The sequence below is a fragment of the Amyelois transitella genome, chromosome 22 (assembly GCF_032362555.1).
Source record: "Amyelois transitella isolate CPQ chromosome 22, ilAmyTran1.1, whole genome shotgun sequence".
Classification (NCBI taxonomy): domain Eukaryota; kingdom Metazoa; phylum Arthropoda; class Insecta; order Lepidoptera; family Pyralidae; genus Amyelois; species Amyelois transitella.
In genome coordinates this window covers 4,102,521-4,120,627 of record NC_083525.1, presented here as the reverse complement: position 1 = coordinate 4,120,627, position 18,107 = coordinate 4,102,521, and the positions used below count along the sequence as shown (strand labels likewise).

The 18,107-nt window shown below is 35.6% G+C and overlaps 4 protein-coding genes across 6 annotated transcripts; 2 read left to right on the top strand and 2 right to left on the bottom strand.

The window, feature by feature from the left end:
* Positions 1–918: 918 nt before the first annotated feature.
* LOC106134153 (zinc finger protein 667) lies at positions 919–2,556 on the top strand. The gene is made up of 2 exons (XM_013334122.2): positions 919–1,259; positions 1,337–2,556. Exons 1-2 carry the CDS (start codon positions 1,104–1,106, stop codon positions 2,429–2,431), a joined length of 1,251 nt encoding a protein of 416 aa, XP_013189576.1. The 5' UTR covers positions 919–1,103; the 3' UTR covers positions 2,432–2,556.
* Positions 2,557–3,083: 527 nt separating this feature from the next.
* Positions 3,084–4,615, bottom strand: LOC106134154 (synaptosomal-associated protein 29). Its single transcript, XM_013334123.2, has one exon. The coding sequence runs from the start codon at positions 4,271–4,273 to the stop codon at positions 3,455–3,457; it is 819 nt and encodes a 272-aa protein (XP_013189577.1). The 5' UTR covers positions 4,274–4,615; the 3' UTR covers positions 3,084–3,454.
* Positions 4,616–7,698: 3,083 nt separating this feature from the next.
* On the top strand, positions 7,699–10,746 carry LOC106134213 (mediator of RNA polymerase II transcription subunit 31). 3 transcript variants are annotated; one of them, XM_013334205.2, is made up of 4 exons: positions 7,699–7,998; positions 8,426–8,515; positions 9,370–9,539; positions 10,218–10,746. In XM_013334205.2, exons 1-4 carry the CDS (start codon positions 7,983–7,985, stop codon positions 10,362–10,364), a joined length of 423 nt encoding a protein of 140 aa, XP_013189659.1. In that variant the 5' UTR covers positions 7,699–7,982; the 3' UTR covers positions 10,365–10,746. The 3 variants fall into 3 exon arrangements, with proteins under 3 accessions (XP_013189659.1, XP_013189658.1, XP_013189660.1); XM_013334204.2 differs by lacking the exon at positions 7,699–7,998 and adding an exon at positions 8,010–8,117; XM_013334206.2 differs by lacking the exon at positions 7,699–7,998 and adding an exon at positions 8,105–8,196.
* Positions 10,725–17,927, bottom strand: LOC106134212 (pickpocket protein 28). The gene is made up of 14 exons (XM_013334202.2): positions 17,472–17,927; positions 16,842–16,931; positions 16,433–16,560; positions 16,035–16,241; positions 15,536–15,656; positions 14,250–14,398; positions 13,654–13,766; positions 13,232–13,320; positions 12,776–12,960; positions 12,297–12,382; positions 12,145–12,219; positions 11,689–11,821; positions 11,363–11,454; positions 10,725–11,068 (listed from the first exon to the last, which is right to left on the bottom strand). Exons 1-14 carry the CDS (start codon positions 17,535–17,537, stop codon positions 10,935–10,937), a joined length of 1,668 nt encoding a protein of 555 aa, XP_013189656.2. The 5' UTR covers positions 17,538–17,927; the 3' UTR covers positions 10,725–10,934.
* Between the last annotated feature and the right edge of the window lie 180 nt (positions 17,928–18,107).

Genomic DNA, 18,107 nt, shown 5'->3' with positions numbered 1-18,107 from the left:
ACTACATGCAATGCTGACCACAATGCATTCCTCTCAAGGCCTTTTTTAGTTGTTGTTCAACTTGTTGAAAAATCACTGAGTAGTATCATATGGCTGTATTGGGGCTTTTTGCTACCAAATTGCTTTACCCGTACTCAGAAGAATTATTTTCTTCAAGATAAATAAAGTTGGGTATGGCAAAAGAAGCACGAAAGCAGAATAAATGCAGTGGAAATGAGAGCGTTAAGGAGTATGTTGGGTGTGAAATTGAGTGACCGGATAAGGAACAGCGTGATAAGGGAATGTTGTGATGTGAAAGAAGATGTAGTTACAGGAATAGAAAAGGGTATGTTGAGATGGTTCGTCAATGTGGAGAGGATGAATGAAAACAGGTTGACTAAGCAGATATACAAGGAGAGTGTGGAGGGAAAGGTCGGGGTGGGAAGACCTAGACGAACATATCTTGATCAAATTAAGGACGTCCTGGTGAAGGGTCAGGTCAAAAGTGCCCGAAACCGCCGAGCTTGCATGAAGAGAGTTATGAATGTGGATGAAGCAAAGGAAGTATGCAGGGATCGTGGCAAGTGGAAAGAGGTAGTCTCTGCCTACCCCTCCGGGAAAGAGGCGTGAGTTTATGTATGTATATATGTATAAATAAAACCATAACATATTATTGTTAGTTTTTGTTTACACAGAGACATTATTTTTTACACGACTGTGTGTGCTAGAATCAGGATTTAAACCGATGCCGTCCGCCGACTGTAGTGGCGGTAAATTTAGCTCCGTTAGCGGTAGCTCTGTCTAGCTCCGTAAGCGTTCAGTTGGCAACACTAGAAAACTGAAGAAAAAAGCATAGACAGTGTGTGAGCTGTCAGTACCGTAATTGTCGTTGTCAGATTTTTGACAAATGCGCGAGTCGATGACCGACATGTCGCGATCTCCATTTCATTTGGTGATTGGTGAAATGAAAAAATGTCGATTTCATCTGACTGATGAGTTCATATTTCTTTTTTTATTGTTTTCCACATTTTAATATTTATTTCAGCAAAGTACACTATGATTTGATTAAACAAAAAATGTTTGCATCTGATACATTTTAATGTATTAAATCAAATGTAAGGAACATGGAGTTTAATAGTTTGTTATTATCGCAAAATATCTGTCGTACTTGCCTTGTGGATTCAGATGCCAACATGTTTACCAGAATACAGGATTTAGTCGAACATGATATGAATAAAATAAAACTTATTGACATTCTGGTGTTTTTGAATTGCTTGGAGGTAAGTATAGTTTTATCGTGTAAAACCTTTATTTACATTCATTTTCACATGAACTTTATTATTAAATAAATTTTCAGAATAACGATGAAGAAAATTGGCCCCAGGGAATGTGTTCCTCGTGTGTTTCAACTGCTTTATTAGCATATAATTTCAAGTTGGATTGTTTGAAGGCTAATGCTGCCCTTGCACAAATATTTTCCATCCAGTCAAATGTTAATTTACAGCCTGATATGGATTCGATAGATATAAATGTTGTGTATCAAGACCATGAGTATGATGTTCCTCTCTTTAGTAACCACCCAGTTCTGGATTTTGAGCCTACTGTAAATGTCAATAAAGAAGTAGCTCCATTGCCGCCAGTCACAGAGATCACATCTGCTGAACAACTTCCTAGACAAGAGGGAGAAAAGAAATATGCATGCAATTTATGTCCAAAATCATTTACACGAATTTATGGACTGCGGTACCATATGGCAAAACATTCAAATGTGAGGAGATATTTGTGCCCAAAATGTGGGAAAAGATTTTTTCTTTCAAGTGGCCTGCGGCGTCATTTAACTTCTCATCAAGAAGTTGCTCCATTTAAATGTGGATTCTGTAATAAAACCTATAGATCACGACAGTACCTAAAAGAACATTTCCGACTTGCTCACTCCAGTAATAGGAAGTTGTTTGTGTGCGTAACATGCGGCAACAGATTCACAGCAAAATCAACACTGAAATCCCACATGAAAAGTCACACAGGGGAGAAGCAACATCAGTGTCCGCATTGCCCCAAGGCTTACACTAGAGCTGCATACTTAAAGGTGCATATTCTGACCCATACTGGCCAAAAGAGGCCAAAGCCATTTATGTGTACCCATGATGGATGCGGTAGGAGCTTCTCAACAAAACACTCTTTGCTGATTCATTTTGCACATACACACAGCATGGAGAGGCCTTTTAAATGTGAAGCGTGTAACAAGGGATTCCCTACTGCCCATGGTCTGAAAGTGCACAAAGAGACACACAACAATAAGGAGATTTGTTGCAGTATGTGTGAAAAGAAATTTACAAATAAAAGGGTATTGCAAAAACACATGAAATTACATGATGCAGTGGCCAATGACATAGTTTTAGAAACAGATGATATGATTTTAGAAACTGTAGTTGATTCGGTATTCTTTGATTAGAAATACAATAATTATGTGATATTGATTGGTTAGTTTAGGGTTGAGTACTGAATAATTGAGATTGCACATTATGAGTCCAACACTGTTTAGTATTAAGTTTATAAGTAATAAATAAAATCGAAAAATCATATTTTTAATTCCTAATCCATAATTTCCCTAGTTTGAAGCTTGGCACACACTATAATGTAAAAAAATATGCAATGTACAAATTATTTTGTTCTTCAGTTTTATAAAATTTATGGATTTCTCTAATGTGGTATGTAGATAAATGATGTTTTACCTTTTTTGAGGAGAAGAAAAAAAAATGTTTGTAATATTTGCCAGTAGTCTACTGACAAAGGTGGTGGAGTTATGAAAATGTATGTTCTTTTAAATGCTCTTTCAATCCATACTAATATAGATGTATGAGATTGACTTTTAGGAAGTATACCTTGGCTATACTCTTTTTTTGAGACAACTGCAAATAGAGGGAGGAAAGAGGCATCCCTTATCAATGTTCATGTATTTTTATATATGAACATTGATAAGGTAGTTTGGTGGTTGATGGAACATACATATAGTCTCGAAAATTTTAGAGCCACATTCAGCTGTATTGCTTAATGCTGTTTTTGAGGTTGAAATAGTGGAATCCAGCTTACAAAAATAATCTTAGTCAACACAGATATTATATAATTACTCTTGGGCAGAGATCTATGCTTAATTTTTAAAATAAAAAATATGTATCCTGTGGCTCCCATTTTTTATTAAATACAAACAGTTGGCATATTATTGATATAACATGAGGTTGTAATGTTGATAAGCAAGTTATACACTGCTAATTATATTTATCACTCATTATCATAGTGTAATATATTACCTTACAGAATATGAGGATTTCGTTAATTAAAATTGGATAGAAAAGAAACCTATATTGCTTATAATAATATGTACAAGTATTTTTGATTAACTAAATGAAATTTATATTTATACAACTTAGGATTTATACATTTTTATTACTATACTGCAATTTATCTTTAAAAACTTTCATTTTCCAAGTAGCTTATTCATCTGTTTATTTTGTTTTCCAATCTTTATGTCAGTGCCCTCAACTTTATCATGTATAGTATCAATTAAATGATTTTGCTGCTCAATTTCCTCACCCAAAGCTGTTCCCAGCCCCTTGAGTCTCGATATTGCATGTACCATCTCATCCAAATTAGCATCAAGCATCTCATTCACCCGTTGGCTGTCAGTTACTGGCTGAGACATTGTCTGTTGGTCCAAGCCGCGGAGCCTTGTAGATGGGTGGCCATCAAAACGTGAAGGTTGCTCATATGAATCTGAAGCTGGTTGAAGATTTTCTAATGTTTCCATCAATCTGCTGTTGCTTGGACCTCCCAGGCTGGCAGTATCAGGTGACGTTTGACTGCGAGGAGGTGTTTTGTCACTTTTTCCAGAAATGTAGTTTTTAAGCCCATAAAAAACAGATTTGATACCATTCAGATGTTTCTGGCTGTAATTTAAATTTGTGTTAATTTCATCTAGTCTCTTGTTAGTGTTTTGGAGTTGTTCCCGCTGGCGAGTAAGTTCTTCCGCTGTTGCAATACCGATTTGCTCTGACTCGCGCAGAAGCCCTATACTTCGACACGATGAGTCAAGCGTGCGTTGTTCTATTTCCTTTTGTTTTTGTAGCATCATTTGTCGCTGACGCTCAAGTTCCGCAATGTGGCCTCCATAGTTCGCTGATGAAGCTGACTGCTGAGGTGGAGGAAACCTTGATCTGTAGCTGTTAACAAAGGTATTGTCGTCCACATCATCTTCGAATAAATTGTTAGCATTGATAGTGCTCTTGTGTCCAGACATTACGTACAGCACAGCTCTAAACAAGTGCCAAAAACAAACCTAGGTATATTACTTTGTTTGTAACTGAAACTAAAACACCCACTCACTATAAATGTAATGAGGAAAAAAATTATTACTGATTTGCCTTTCACATCAAATTATCTTCCTTTTCTTCCTACTCCTGAGTCATTCAACTGGCGCTGTCAGAGTTGTGTTGTGTCAAAGTTATGTGTTGCCACATTGATGGATTGCGTTGCAATTGACAATTTCTGTGATTGCGATTGGTTTATTTCGACATTGTCCTATATCAACGTCAAAGTTATCTGTTGCTGTAGTGTAAAGATATTAACGTACATAAAGTGGCGCTAATTCGCGCCTACGAAAGAAAACAAGTTTTTCGGCGATGAAAGAAATCCATGTCCTTTCTCCATAATTTTAATTAAAGGTACGCTAAATTTTAAAAATATTAGTTCAACATATCATGCGTTAAGAAGTGACAAACAAACCTAATTTCGCATTTATATGTAGTATAGTAAGTAGTAATAGTAGTTTGGATTTCTTGGCTTTTGGTCAAATATATGTCTTTGTATTTAGTTTACTCCGAACTTCGGCTTCAGATTGATATCTTTAATCTAGATATAATTTTAGTCCACAATCTTCTTTTAAATGCTAATAAAACCCAATGCATTAAATTTACCCTTCCAAACGTAAGGCAGGGCATTAGTAATGCCGCATTACTGACATAATACTGGAAGGCCAGAAATTAGAATTTGTTGAAAATACAAAGTTTTTTTGTATTGTATTGTAGTTTGATTTGAACCTAAATCAAAATTCAGTACACATAAGTCTATTTAAAATTGGCAATCCATAAAAAAAATATATTATTAAAATCTCATATAAGTAAATTAATCGGAACAATGTTTTATCTCGTCCACATTATATTGTAAGATTGAATATTTGTGAAGTTGACGTTGTTAAAGAAAATGCTGATGTGCAGTTTGTTACTGCTTCTTCTGCACTGACGCCTTGTAAGCGGCAGTAAACTTAATTTTGAGCAATTGTTTTGACGTCAACCAATGTTGTGAAACCAAAAGATTTGGTTTGAGTCAAAATCTAACTGTTATTTTGACTATCTTGATAGAGACTTGACTGCGTAGGCCCTTTGACACTTCAATAAAACGAAAGAAAATAAACTAAAAGAAAAAACATTCAAGTGCGACTCTAAAGGTTCCGTACTATCATCACGTTTATTGCTTAAATATTCATTTGCAGGTTTATTTAAATCGGCCAAAAAAAATTGGATTTTTTTCTATGGGAGCTTTTAATAATTAATTTAGTGTCACTAAATTATTTAAATAAATATAATAATTGAAATAAAAGAAAAAAAAATTACGTTTATTTTATGGGCATGAGGACCCCCCCCCCACCTTAATATTTAAATTTTTAGTAGGTACTTCTTATGGCGGCAACGGGTATACATAATTTGTGAAAATTTCAACTTTCTGCAGGATGATGAGACACAGCCTGGTGATAGACAGCGGAAACTTAGTACTTAATGCGGTTCCGTTTTTACCTTTTAAGTACGGAACCCTAATAATCAAACAAAATTATGAATTAAATAAAGATGCTAAAAATCACAAACTAAGTAGAGATATCAGACCAACATGTGCCTAATAAAATTTCTAGACTTGCTCCCCTCACCCTTTCCCCATTTGCCCAGCCATTGCTGCGCGCTCATTGGGGCTACCACAACTATTGAAACTGATTTTTAGTGTCCGACCGAAGGTCTATTTTTGGCCGAAGCCGAAGCCGAAGCCGATTAATCGGCTATCGCCACAACCTTCGGCCGAAGCCGAAGCCGAAGCCGAAGGTTTATATTCTCTCAGCACTCAGTAATTAATTTTGTTCAATATTGTCTACAAGCTACAATTAATATTAAAATCATTTCAAAACCTCAATATTGAAGGTATATATATTGACTGTCTCATATAGAAGTTGATGATATATCATAGAGGTGGTTGGTTTAGAGATAAACTAGCTGTTGCCCGCGACTTCGTCCGCGTAAATTTCGAGTTGAATTTTAATCATACAGTCAGATACAGACAGACAAAAATGTAAAAAAAAAAATTCTCTATCCGTTTCAGTCAAAATATTAAATGTACAGAAAAAATATTTTTACCGTTTTATTATTATATGTAGTATTTTGATTTTCAGTTTTTTTACATAAAATACTCAAACAATACAAAAAAAAATATATTTTTAATAATAAAAAATATCTTGTAATTGTTGGGATTCGAACTTGGACCGCCAACTTCACAGTCTCACGGGGTAACCACTGGACCATCGAAGCCGTTGCGTTGGTGTCGAAATTAAAGTAGACTACATACATATGGTCACGTCTTTATCCCTTGCGGGGTAGACAGAGCCAACAGACTTGAAAAGACTGAATGGCCACGTTCAGCTATTTGACTTAATGATAGAATTGAGATTCAAAAAGTGATAGGTTGCTCGCCCATCGCCTAAAAAAGAATCCCAAGTTTGTAAGCCCATCCCTTAGTCGCCTTTCACTTATATTTACATATATGTTATAGGTATAATGCCGTCGTATAATGATAAATGACTTTGAATTTTTAATTTCGTAACTTATTTGCAGGCATACTGATGCCTTGAGTTCATTCAAATGTCGATAACTTTTTTTTGTGAACCGATTTTGATGAAACAAACTTTAAATGTTATTCTGAGTTAAAACAAAGCAATTGGTGAAAGTTTGAAGTAAATCGGTTTAGTACTTTCGGAGATAATCGTGATCATACATACAGACAGACAGACAAGAAATTAAAAAAAAATATTTTTGCTTTCTATTATTCATTCTAAGTGTCCCTCTATCCATTTCAGTCGAAAATACTAAATGTACAGACAAAATATTTTTACTGTTTTATTATACATATGTATAGATAAAAGTTTGTGATTTACCTACTGGTAAAAAATAATGATTTGATTTCTTACAAAAACACTCGTTTAAATACACGTACGGACTTGTTTTGATGCATGCAATCAGCAATGTGATATTTTGACAGTGACTCCCCGCCGCCTCATGACTTTCGTAACAGTTCGTTCAATCTCGACGGTCGCTCGGACCTTCGGCGAAACCTTCGGCTTCGGCCGGATTTTGGGCCGAAGCCGAATGTTTCGCCGAAGGTGGATTTTTTGGCCGAAGGTGGCCGAAGCCGAAGCCGAAGCCGAAGCTTCGGTCGGACACTACTGATTTTGCAGGTTAACTATATCTACCTACATATATAGTTTTTTTAGCTGGTTTTTGCCTCTGGTATTTACTCGACCACGTACCTAGTAGACCAGGTACGCGATTTAACAAATACGACTCAAGATTGGGTGTCGGTTCGGCCACTACAGAAGCGGGTTGGGGAAGGAAGAATGACTTGCTTGTCATGTAATGTCCTGTTACAGCCAATCCCCGTCAAGTACACCAAATACCTACGTCTAGCAAATTTAATATGGGAGATTCGGACCCGTGCTGAAAAATACTGACAGAAGACTGACAGTTACCATTTTCTTCCAGTGTTCATTTTTTATTTACATTTTACCAATGAGCTACTTTCTATTAATGATATTTTTTTAGTTTAGGGTGCCCAATTGTGAGGAGGTTATTACCTACATCTTTTATTTATAATTTATTTTATAAGTGGGTACGGGTGGGTGGAAATCTGTCAAAATGATGGCTGGTAAAGGTAAGGTTATGCCTGCTGTTTGATATATTTAATACCTTTTTTATCGCAGTATTGTAACTGTGTTTTGAGATAAGTAAATTTTATCATAATGATAGTTTATAACAAGCCACCGTCTGCGGGTGCGTGTAATTGTTGTTTACAAAAAACCTAACTAAGTAGTTAACCTATTCATTTCTCTCAAATATTTGTTTGTTTTTGGTAAACACTGCATAACCTATTTGTTTATTTTTTAATGTCAAGGGTTTTTCTGAATCTGATTGCATTTTCAGCATTTGGCAAAAGAGAATATAAACATTATGCATTTGGCTTATTAGAGGTATATCAGAGTCAGAGAGACCTTGAAAGTAACACTAATTAATTTTACTTACTAGTATATTTAAAAATATATATTTGTGTTTGGTGATTTAAAAATGAAACTTAATTTCAGTAATGTCCGAAACAGAAGATCAGAACCGCATAAGATTTCAAGTGGAGCTTGAATTTGTGCAGTGCCTGGCGAACCCAAACTACATACACTGTGAGTTTCACAACTCTTTATCATCATAATATTATGCTTTGTTAATGCTAAGATGCCTTATAAAGCTTTAAAAGTCCTATTCTCTGAGGACCATTATAATCCATTTCTTTAAGTATTGAATTAAAGGCAAAGAATCTTGATAAGTGATAGTTCTCAACAAAATGAAAAATAAATTTTAGTTAAAAGCAAAAGTAATTCAATTACGTGATAAAAGTATAAACATAAATTAAAAACCAATTACAATAAACTAAACCTTATTATAATTAAATCTTATCTAAAATAGAAAAAGAATAATTAAAATTAAAATAATGATTAAAAATTGGAATAGCTATGCTCTTTCCAAGAACTCCAGCTGCATTAATGTGGCTGAATGGCAATCTCTATTCTTTCTGCGGGATAAGAGCTAGTGCTTTTGTCATGGGTGATGCCGAAAGTATGCAGAGACACTTGTTTTAAAAACTTAATAGAGCTTGGATCCCATGGACTAAATTTTTTGAAGCCATTTAAGGTGATCCCAATTAGATATTTCTTCAAACAACTATTTATCATATAAAACTTTAGTTGAGTTTTAGTTGCAAAATCTTTCTTACAGACGATGAGCGCTACTGCATGTTAATATGTTTTTATGCGCTAATATTCGTTCTAACTGCTATTGATATTATTTATATCTATTATCTCTATACCGGAACTGTGATTTAATTTATTATCACCATAGTGTTCATGAAATGAAAATATTATGTAATATTATGTTACTATTATTTAAATATATTCAAATATATAAATAAAAAATAATATAAGTGATATTTATTCTGATACTTAAATATAACAAACACATCTTTTTACTTATATTTCAGTTTTGGCTCAACGTGGCTACCTAAAAGAGCAGACGTTTGTCAACTACCTCCGATACTTACAATATTGGCGGGAACCAGAATATGCACGATACCTGAAGTACCCAATGTGTCTACATTTCTTGGAGCTACTGCAACATGAAGCATTTAGGAGAGAATGTGTCTCTGCACAGGTATACACATTTAAAATCTATATTATAATCATTTCTTGTAGTACCGCCTCTATAGTTTGTTTTTAATTATACCAGGATTGAATAATACGTCTATATTCCTTGAGGGTTAGAAAGGACTAACAGTTTAAGTAACTAGTCCAATATTGGTGCCAGAAACCACAATGTCTATATATTAATGCCATTTTTTTTAATGTCTAATATGGTGGGAGAAAACATCTAGAAAATACACTTGTCCCTTGGCTAGAATATAGACCCGTCTACACTTTACACTACATCCTTCCTCATCTACTCCTGGAGTCAAGAGCGAAACCCTGCTATCCCCATAGTTGGTGCTGCTGCCTATAAAAATACGATAATAGATGATGAGGATGAACTTAATAAAATATTGTTAATAACTTAAACAATGTTACAGTATTACTACATACTTTTATAAGTAACACCAAAGTTTAATTATTGTATGAGGCGAAAATATTTGAATATTGCTGATGCGACTTAAGACTCAAGAAAGTCCTAATACTTTTATATTAGGACTTTCTTGAGTTGGGCGCCTTCCCACTCCAAGGAGGAAAAGACAACCAAGACCAACATTAAGATGAATGATAATATGTTTACTATTACCCATGTAGGATGTTACCGTTTCAGGATGTAAAAATGACTTTCTGTAATTTTTCTTTATAGGTATGCAAATTCATGGATGACCAAGCAATTCTCCTGTGGCAGCACTATACGCGGCGGCGCACGCGCATCCTGCAGCCGCCCGACGCGCCCGCGCCCCCCGCGCCGCCCGCCCCGCCCGCGCACGCCCCGCCCAGGCAACAGTCGTGAATACATACTTGCAGACACTTAAAGTTTAATTAACACTCATGTAAGCAAGCTTCGGATAGGAAAATCTACCCAATATATTTGATAACACTTCGGACTAAAGAAGTTCCTGTGACGGCTTTTAATGATTAAAAATTGGACTAATCACACAGATCTAGCCCAAAATTAAGAACGAAATTATATACATCTTATAAAAAGTATGTACAAACAAAAAGAAACTACCTACCTGTTTAAAAATTGCAATATATTGCAATATTTGTATATAGATGTGACGGTATATCTACATGAATTCTGTTCGAAATCTTGTTCATAGACTGATTTATATGTAAAATATTGTAGATATTAAGATAGTATAATATTAAAATAAGGATTTTTTTATTTAATATATATGTTCTTTTATTATAATTCCATATTTCCAATGTACAATGATCCTCAAAGAAAAGTATACACTCTGAACGTTTGCGATTACTCAGATGGTATATTTTATAATTTTCTAGTAATTTTGTCATCATCACGGAAGGAACGCAAACTTCCGTGATGATGATAAAATTAAGCAATGAATTTAGCAACAATTTATTTAGTGAAGGGCTGCGCAGGGCGACGCTCCCTCGCTATGCAGAGCGCGCGCAGCGTCACGAAGTACACCAGCTCCACCGCGCTCATCATGCTGAACCCCATGCACAGCCCCAGCAGCCCGCCGGTGTTGGCTGGGAATTTCATCGTCATTATAGGTTTAATATATACGGCCATGGTTGAACGGGGCGTCACGACTAATAAGCGCGATTCATAGATTTAAATCCTTAGGTGCCCATGTATGGTGGGCTCTGGAGATCGTTGTGCCACCTTTCTTTCTTCTAAGCTTTGTATGTATGTTTTACATTACGAATTTCTAAATTCAGTATTTTAAAACTGAACTTTTTGAACTGTCAAGTAGAAAATTGTTTAGTTAAAATGTTTTCTCCAACAAATCATTACCTAGATATAGGTAGATGTGTACTTACAAAGAAATTCAGTGAGGCCAAATATCTCCCCTTTGGTCAATCTTATGAACGTGTCATCCTCGAAGTAAAAATGTACCACCAGCATATTTTTCCTTAAAGAAAATGAAATGTTGTGAATTTATAGAGTTACTTACATAAATTTACTTACTTTCCAAACTGTAAAATTTGCGGAAGAAATACCTATTGAGATATAGTAGGCATCTACGAGGATTTTGAAAAAGTTACGAGAATTAAAATAAATTTTTGGGCATCCCAGTAACAGTTCATTTTAGAATCTAGAACTAAGTTGTGTATATAGATAATACCTACATGTTAAAGATACTTACGTGAAGTAGTCCACAGGCTTGGCGACCAGCTTGGCCAGCGCCTTCACTCCCGCGCTGTTAAGCGGAGCCGTGCTCATGCGCTCAAAGAACGCGATTTCTGTGCAAGCGGGCAGGCATTCGTCGCATTCCTTCCCTACAAATAGAAAATACTTTCAATGTGTGTGAGAGAAAACCGCGGGCAACAGATAGTTCAAAATACTTTAACCACATTGTGCCTTTGTCAATGATCTTGGAAGAACAGCTTGAACGAACACATTGACAGCTTGACAACCTGCGCAGAAGAGTATGTCCAAAATGCAAGACTTCTTTATTATAGTTTGTTAGACAAGGACATCTTTATTATTAAAGTGTACCTACGGCATTTCCATTGTCATTATAATATTCTCATTTCTATGGCTATACAGTACTTCATACATTTAATTTAGATATATTTATTATTCGTGAATACCTACTTACTTTTAGGAGCTATTATGGATGTGTTACTGTAACATTTTGCGTCCGCCTTGCCGCAAACCCGAGTTGTTTTGTTCTCTGAAATAAACATTCATACCATTTTTTGATGATAATAAATTTTAATGCTTTAAATTTTAGTGCAACAAGTAACTTACTCGGCATATAATAGAAAACACAGTCGCACAAATCCAACATTCCTTTGGCTTCGCACTCCATCTCGCAGTTCTTCAAAGTGTAAGTCCTGTAAAACAAACAAATAATTGTTGTTCAGTGTGAACTAATCGATGTAAAAAGTATCTTCTTAAAAAATATTTTACCCAGTCAATTAATTTTTTCTCTTACGATTTTACAGCGATCGTTTTTTTATTATTATTTAAGTTAGCATTTGTTGATTGACTTCCATTCCATTTTAGGTTAAATCAAAGTAGATACTTATTAGTACTAAAACAACGAAAAAAAGTTGCTACTATAAAATTTGATACGAATTTGTAAGTATAGGTAGTATGATGTCGACTGTCCATACTGAAGAACCTTTCCCTCATCTTTGCTTTCCAAGTGCAACCTCAGCCTCTAAGCTTCGTAGCATTCGGCTTGCTTTCCAACATTTCTCCAGTCTTGGGCTGTTTGTACGTACCTATAAAATACTAAGTCCTTTTCGCTAGAGAACAGACAGAGCCTCTTCGACACATCAATGGACTTGAGAGCTGGCTGCGCGTCCAGGATTCGCGGCTGTATGGTCACCCGCGCCTCAATGCCGCTGCCGTAGATCTCGCCCAGGTTTGCCATTTTGGGCGTCTCCGTTGGGTTGTGGAGAAGTATCTACAAAAATGCTTAGATTTTGTACTAAGATTGTTATTAATTGTTCTACAGGAGTCTGACGCTATCGACAGAATGGATTTCTACTATTTTGGTTAAAGATAAAGTCTCCAATCAGTTTAAGACTTGTAACTTCGGAAGGCAAGTTAATGGGAGAGCTTGAGGTTCTAGATTATATTGTTGGTGCTTTTGCATTATACCTACGAGTATTTTAAGTACCTACCTAAGTAATCATAGAATGCAATCAAAAGGTAAATGTACTTCTTTTTCTTACCTTGAATCCAGTGCTCTTGGTTGATGAACAATAATATTCTTCAATATTAGCATCCAACACTAAAGAAAGGCCATGATTGGTTCCGACACCTAATAAAAATATTGAATTCATTAGAATGGATTCACCGAGTATAGATTGAAAATCAATTATTTTTTTTTATATTTTCTGGCCTGTGGACAGACAAAGACCTAAGAGCTAAGACCAACTCCTCATAACAGGACGAGTTTAAATTAAAAGGTGAAAGGGATGTCCGCCAATCTGAAAATAAACTAATACAAATATTACAAATATAGGTAGATATAGATAGACCTACGATAGAAAGTTGCATAAATGGCCGTTCAAGAATTAGACTTGAGGAAGTAACCAAGAAGAAAGGATCGTCGAGAAAGGACAGTAAATAGTACAGTATAGTATAACAGTACCTTTGGGCCTCCAAGGAAACCCGTTTTGAGGCGCATCTGGTGGGTAGCCATCTTCGGGAGTCCAGTCTACCGCTGGCAATGGAAATGTCAGGTTCAGGTCGTTTAGGGACTTCCTGATGTCAACATAAATAAATGAGCATTAAAACGTCTAGAAAACAAGTCGAATTCATGTTGCTTTCGGATACCTCTCTCATCATGATTATGAGGTGGACAAATATATATAGTTACTCCGTTATGTTTACGGACAATACTCGTGTGTGGTCATAATTTGGGCTTGATTAAGAGATTCAAAACAAGAGTAGTAGAGCAATTTTCTAATTCGGTCTCCAGATGTCTGATTAATCGAAGAACATACAAAATCACACAATCACGTCTATATCCCTTGCGGGTCAGACAAATCCAGCAGTCTTGAAAGACCGACAGGCCACGTTTGGACCCAATGATAGAATTGAGATTCAGATAGTGACAGGTTGCTAGCCCATCGCCTATAAGAAGAATCCCAAGTTAATTAGCCTATTCCTTAGTCGCCTTTACTTAGGGAACTTTTCACGCAGGCGGAGCTGTGGGCGAAAGCTAGTTTATTTATAAAGTCTCACGGGTTTCGGAACATTTTGTCCCGGTGCACGACGTTAAAGGTGCAGCAGAGGCCCTCGTCCGTCAGCTGAGCGTTGAACAGGTCCTGGCAGCTCTTCACTTCGGAGTTCCACTTGCATAGCGGAATCATCTCCGTACACGGCTGGGTTACCTGATGGTATGATAAAGTGGTCGAATGTACCCGATGACGCACAGGTTCAAATCCTACTGCGACCTTAATCAATAACTTGTTATCAAAGTCATTGATTTAGGCCGCAGTAGGATTTGATACATTAGTTGATTTCAAACCGATTACGGCGGAGAAAAACATGGTGAGAGCTATAGAAGGTTCCCATTGAAAGCCTCAAGTTGGCTCCCGATTTAGTGTAAGCCGGCAAATCACCGAGAATTGCCAAACATTCTAATATGGCAGTCTACATATAGCAGGCCTCGCATTGTTTAGTTCAAGTTAGAAAGACATAGAGTACCAGGTACTCTATGTCTTTCTAACTGCCAACTCCATTACATTCCATGTACTTACTTTCTAAATACCAAAGCTAATAAAGAAACGAGATGTTTTCAAATTTGAAAAGCAACTTTTTTTCAATAAATTTTAATGGTATCCTTCACAAAAGCCATTTGCTTTAGTGAAACTTTAGGTGGGTAGAGCCAGTTTTCTGTAGGCGCCAACTCCTGTATTAATTATAAGTTCAAGAAATCTTTTCGACATCGGATGTTGACGCCCCTGACGCTGACATCTAGAGTTATTACACTCATTTCCTCAGCACTTATTTATAAAGGTTAGGTCTAAGAAGATTCTAGTACATATACCTACGGACTCTGTCAACTATTTTTGTTTAAATCGTGTTCGCTCGTGATCATTTAGAGCTGTTGAGTGTTGTTCATTTAAATTTTATCTAAACTTAGCATTTGTTAAGAGGTAACTGATTGATTGACTGACTGATATTTCAACGCATAGCCTAAATGTTGGTGAGAATTCAAATTTGGCATGTAGGTTCCATTTAGGTAGGGATGTACTTAGAGGTTTTTCCGAAAATGTATGACGACGAAAATTAAAGGGACAATTTGTTAGTACTTATAAACTTGGGATTCTTTTTTAAGTGGATTAGAAACCTGTCATTATTTGAAACTCAATCTATCATTGAGCCATACTACTGAGCGTGGCCTTTTAGTTTTTTAGAGACTGCTGGCTTTCTCTGCCACCTAAGGGATAAAGATGTGATGATTTGTATGTTTATTATAACTTAGTACTTAACTAAGTTAAGCATATATTTGTTACAATACTAACATTAATTAGAAATGATCTGGTGTGATCCCAATCAGCGCTCTCAGCGATTTCGTCCTCGAATATGTCGGCGTCATTTTGCGGCACGCACAAACTTTGCAGCAGCTTCTTGTCCACATGATCGCTTTAGAAAAAATGATCACATTCTTTAAAAAAAATTGTTTGCAGAAAAACATAATGGTGAAATGTACCTAAGTTTAATTCTTTAACTGTCAGGTAACTTAGTACTAATGTATAAACTTTGTTATAATTTGGTCCTAAGTATGGTAAGGTAAGGTTAGGTTAATCAGCAGGGATATTTTCTCGGGAAATATCCCGGTGACTTTGGAAAAGAAACAAGAGTATTAAATGACTTACAAAATTTAAATTACCTACTCTCATTAAGAAGAAAGATAATTATAAAAAAAATCTTCGATTTCTCTTACGTCGAATAAGAACGCGTACATATATGTAAAAAGCAAAAAGCTATAAATAACAGCCCAAAACCATCGGTTAACCTTACCCAGATTTCAAGTAACGTTCTGCGACGGACTTCTTTGCTTGGTTTACGTTACAAATGGTGAGGGCGGGAAAGGGCAATTCTTCCAAGGGCATGTTCTGAGGGTTGATGCTCACGATCATTGGTGACAGACGCCATTTTGCGTATACATTCAGAATGAAGAAGGCTGCGCAGACCAGTGAGAATCCGAAAGCGACCAGCCAAAAAATCCTATTTGTATAATAATATTAAAAATATGATACTCTCCGTATAAAAATGAAATAAATAAATCAACTGTGTTTTCTAAGTTTCTGAAACTGAACATAGGTACTAACGAAATGAGCAATGTCACGAAGATCAATGATTAATTACCTCACTCTTTACTATAGAATACTTATAAAGTTAAATGGTTTTAAGCCTACCTTTCAAACCACGTTAACTTTTTCTCTCCAATATAGCGAAGACCATGCAACGTCGACGTCAGAAGGTACTCCCGGACATCGTTCCCAAAGGACTTCATATCGTATACCTCATGGCGAGGGGGTCTTTCCTAAAGTTTAAATTGAAGAAATGGTTCTTTTTACAAGAATACGATCTAGTATAATATTTTTGTTTCTAAAGTTCTCAGATTTCTTCCATTCTTTATACCTATATCCACTAGATTTAAAGTTAAATTATTATTGTTCAATCGTTACATTCGATCATTAAAGACCGCATTTGTCTTGATAAATAAAAATTTGTAAAGGCAAAAGGTAAATGTTTCAGATAAAAATTACACAATTTAAAATAAGTAGATATAATAATTTATTTATTTTATTCTATGTAACTGACCTCACTCCTACTTCTGGCTACCGTCTGTTTGGAATCCCAGATATACCATGGTGCGTGCTCCCGTTGGGGGTTTGTCATCCAATAATTTTGCTGTTAAATTCAAATGATCTTTTTAGTGTTATTTGTATATGCATTTTGGCTTGACATTCATGAAAAACTGCCGTATACTTTTTCTTGGAAAATTTCACTGAATAACCATCAAGGTTATAAAAGATCAGTTACGAGTGTTAACTAGCGGGTGAGGACTACAATACAAAATCGAGACATCTTTTGAAACAAATATGTCATCACGTAGTATTTTGGTTTATTTAAATTATGAGCCGTTGAGATCTAAACTCGGGGCTGGCTGCATTATTACTTATTAGTAAATTTTTAAGGCGAATATGTTAATATCAAAAAATCTAAAGACTGTCTAAGCATTTTTTAATATAGTAGATATTAGGAACCACTTTTATCTTTAAGCTATCACGACATTAACAAAAAGTGATAGTGGTCCTAATTCTACTTTCTAAAAATCCATTTTAGTATATTTTATCTACTAAATTTGTCGAAGTTACAGTTGTATATACCGATACTGAAATATTAGTAAACTATTAACCACATTTCAATGTGTGCGTTTACAATACTAACCTTCCGGAACGTTTCCGTCGACGCTTTCCTTGGATTCATACCGAACAGTTTTTGAGGATACACCATAATTAGGTCTGCACCATCATATGGCTAACTGTAGGTACGTGAAATGTCCAAGAGTACCTAACAAATGTCCGATTTGAAATGCGGTAAACTTGATCGAATTTGTTCACTTGTTTAACCCAATTTCACGTTATTGCTGTTTGCTCACTAATCGTTTGATTGCGTCTATCGAATGATGAATCTACACAGGGCCGCCTTTTCTATCTTTTGAGGGTAAAATTATACATTTTCGAGTCACTTGTTCAATCCTTGTAATTTAAAGACCTCAATTTTAATTAATTTGGGTGTAAACAAAGCCAATGTCAATTAGTGTAATGTGTATTTGTTGGTTGCACACGTTGTTTGCTAATGAAAATTACCAGAAATTTAATTAGGAATTAATTGAGGCACTATCGTGACGATTTCGTTATCACGAAGTTCAATGATGTAGGTATAACAACAACATAATGCAATTGATGTAAAGATAAAACATCATTCATGAACGGAATCATTATTCTCTTAATATTATTAATGCCAAAGTTAGAGAGAACGAATATTGGACGTCGATAAGATCAATGTGTGCTTAATGCATAA